Here is a 2,498-nt window from a genome sequence, read left to right as displayed (position 1 = left end):
ATTGATTTTGAGCCTACTAATCCTCGCCTGATAATCAATATATTACCGAACGAAATGAGTAACAATATTTGCTGCTTTCTACGACGTACCCATGCAACTCCTCTCACGAAGAAATTGAATGTGGGATTACAATCCACGAACCTTCTAATCTATCGTTAAATTGACTAGCAATTACGCAAAAGGAATCAGCTTCGATTCGAACGCGTGGAAACAATTTCAAGAGAATATGAGACTCATGAGCACATATCTAAACGGAAATAGCAAAATCAAAGTAAATCCTATCTCATTCGCAAACAGCTTTACCTCCAACTGTGGTGCGAAAGCTATACTAGAGACGCATAAGGAAGATGAAAATTTTTCAAAGGAGATTCCGCATCATCCTCAAGTACAACCAACACAACTGCCGATGAAGAAAAGAAAATCTTACTTCGTCGCAATTGTAATGCAGCAATCTACATTTCAAGGAATGGAGAAAGAAATCAAATGTGTCGATGCGCATGTAAAGTAACTGTCTATTATCAATGATGTTATCGAATGCGTCCGATAATTGATTAAGGAGATAGAATTTCTGACTAATTCCATCGACAACGAGATCATCAAACTCACTTTTCGAGGTAACGAAGAAGATATTGAACGCTGCGTGAGAACACAAATAAAAAATTTGTCATTTTTGGAAACATACTTTAATATATTGTTTTTAGAAATAAATTAAAAAATTCAACGAAATTGTTAACACAATTTTAATGAATCGAAGATTACTTTTATAATATAAGAGAGAGAAGACTTTTATAATATAATTTTTCATGTGATATAATTCATTTATCTATGTAGATAATAATTCTTTTATCAATAAATAAAATGTTTGTATCTTAAATTCTCGACTATTTCACATTCCAAATATTTCAACATTTCAGGCTTAAATAATATAAATTTTTATTATATTTAAATAAAAATATCACCGGCATAGAGTACAGAAGAAATTTATTCTCTAAAAACGAGTAAAGCATCATGCCGATTACGACGCGACCAGAACGAACTTGTTCATTCCTATTTTACCTCCCCTTTCTCCTTAATGAAAGCAAGAATCTCCTGAAAATTCTCATAAAAGTCCTAGTCGTAAATAATAAGAAAAAATCCTTTCACTAAAATGTCAGTACGCTGGAGACATTGAGCCACTGCAGCAAAAAATGATCTACAGAACAAAAAAACTGTGCTATTCATAACCACTGCCCGCACCTTTTCCCTCGTTTGTAACGAAAAAATGACTTGCTCCCAATTTTCTTCGATGTCACGATATTCATCGCTGCCGATACTCCCACTCTTCTTCAATCACCGCGTGGACGGCTATGGACAGAGCGAATCAGCGCGTGGGTAGCCATGGACCGAGCCAATCAAAACGCACTATTTAATTATCTCATTATCCACATCTTCGTGTTACCGACCAATCAATGTACTATTTTCCAGACAGACCACGCCTTCGGCGCCGAAGGTGAAGTGATGGGGGTTTGTTTTGACAGCCCATGGCTGCCCATATATTCACGTGCGAGTAAAGTAATGCATTTCGATCGCATGCTGTCATCGTAACCTTGTCGGCGAGTACGAACGAGAGTCGGAGATTAGCAAAATATATTTGTTACTTTTTATTATTATTAATTATTGTATGGTTTGTTGCCGTCGTCCATTTCTCCAAACGATCCTCTTATCCTCGACCGCGAACCGCTCTCTCTGTCATTCCCAAGACTGAACTGCCGATTACGAGAGTCGTCAAAGTTCACAGTTCTGTAGAATATTGCAAGGAGAATATCCCAATTAATTTCGATAAAAAAATGGCACGCTCACTCATGCCTGGCGCCCAACTATTGGTTTCAAGATCTTATGTTGCTCTCAGAAGTGGTTGCGTAAAGACACATTTTCTGTCGCGTTTCTTTTAAGGCCAAACGAATCCTCATTTAGATAATGCATCATTTGTTCCATTTTCTAAATATAAAATATTTATTTATATTGTATTCCAAATGTAAATTTTTTTTCTAATGTTGCTTATGAGAAGAAGTTTTGCAAATATCTGTCATCAATTGATGTTTTTAATGTTATTTATTTGGATCATTTAATTAATATTGATTTTATTTATAAATTTATTTATAAATAATTTATAAATAATATATTTTTCGAATTTGTAATTGATATTACTTTTTATCAATTAAATCATACTCAATTTAAGAATACGACAGTAGTTAATATATAATAAAAATTTCACGAAATTTTGCAACACTCGTTCTTCGGCACCGTGCCCAAGCGATACGTCCGTCAAAGCGTTCGCGCGGCCGACTGCTTAGTTGCGCCGCTCTTAACGACGCGAATTTCATGTTCTGTGGTTATTTTCAAATACTTATCATTTGAAAACTATTGATGCCTTAAGATTTTGCTATTAATATTTTCGATTTACTTTTTCATGAGAAATATGTACGTGCCAACCCTTGTGCTAACTCTGGTACACCCTG

General features: G+C 35.1%; 1 protein-coding gene across 1 annotated transcript in view; it reads left to right on the top strand.

Annotated features, from left to right (window-relative positions):
• The first annotated feature begins 226 nt into the window (after positions 1–226).
• LOC105620815 (RING finger protein nhl-1-like) overlaps positions 227–2,498 on the top strand; it is a 175,153-nt gene continuing 172,881 nt past the window's right edge. The window contains exon 1 of the mRNA XM_012202297.1: positions 227–499. Within this exon, the coding sequence (XP_012057687.1) occupies positions 227–499 (273 nt within the window). The remainder of the gene's footprint in view (positions 500–2,498) is intronic.

The sequence above is a fragment of the Atta cephalotes genome, assembly GCF_000143395.1.
Source record: "Atta cephalotes unplaced genomic scaffold scaffold00029, whole genome shotgun sequence".
Taxonomy (NCBI): Eukaryota; Metazoa; Arthropoda; class Insecta; order Hymenoptera; family Formicidae; genus Atta; species Atta cephalotes.
This window is presented reverse-complemented; position numbering and strand designations above follow the sequence as displayed.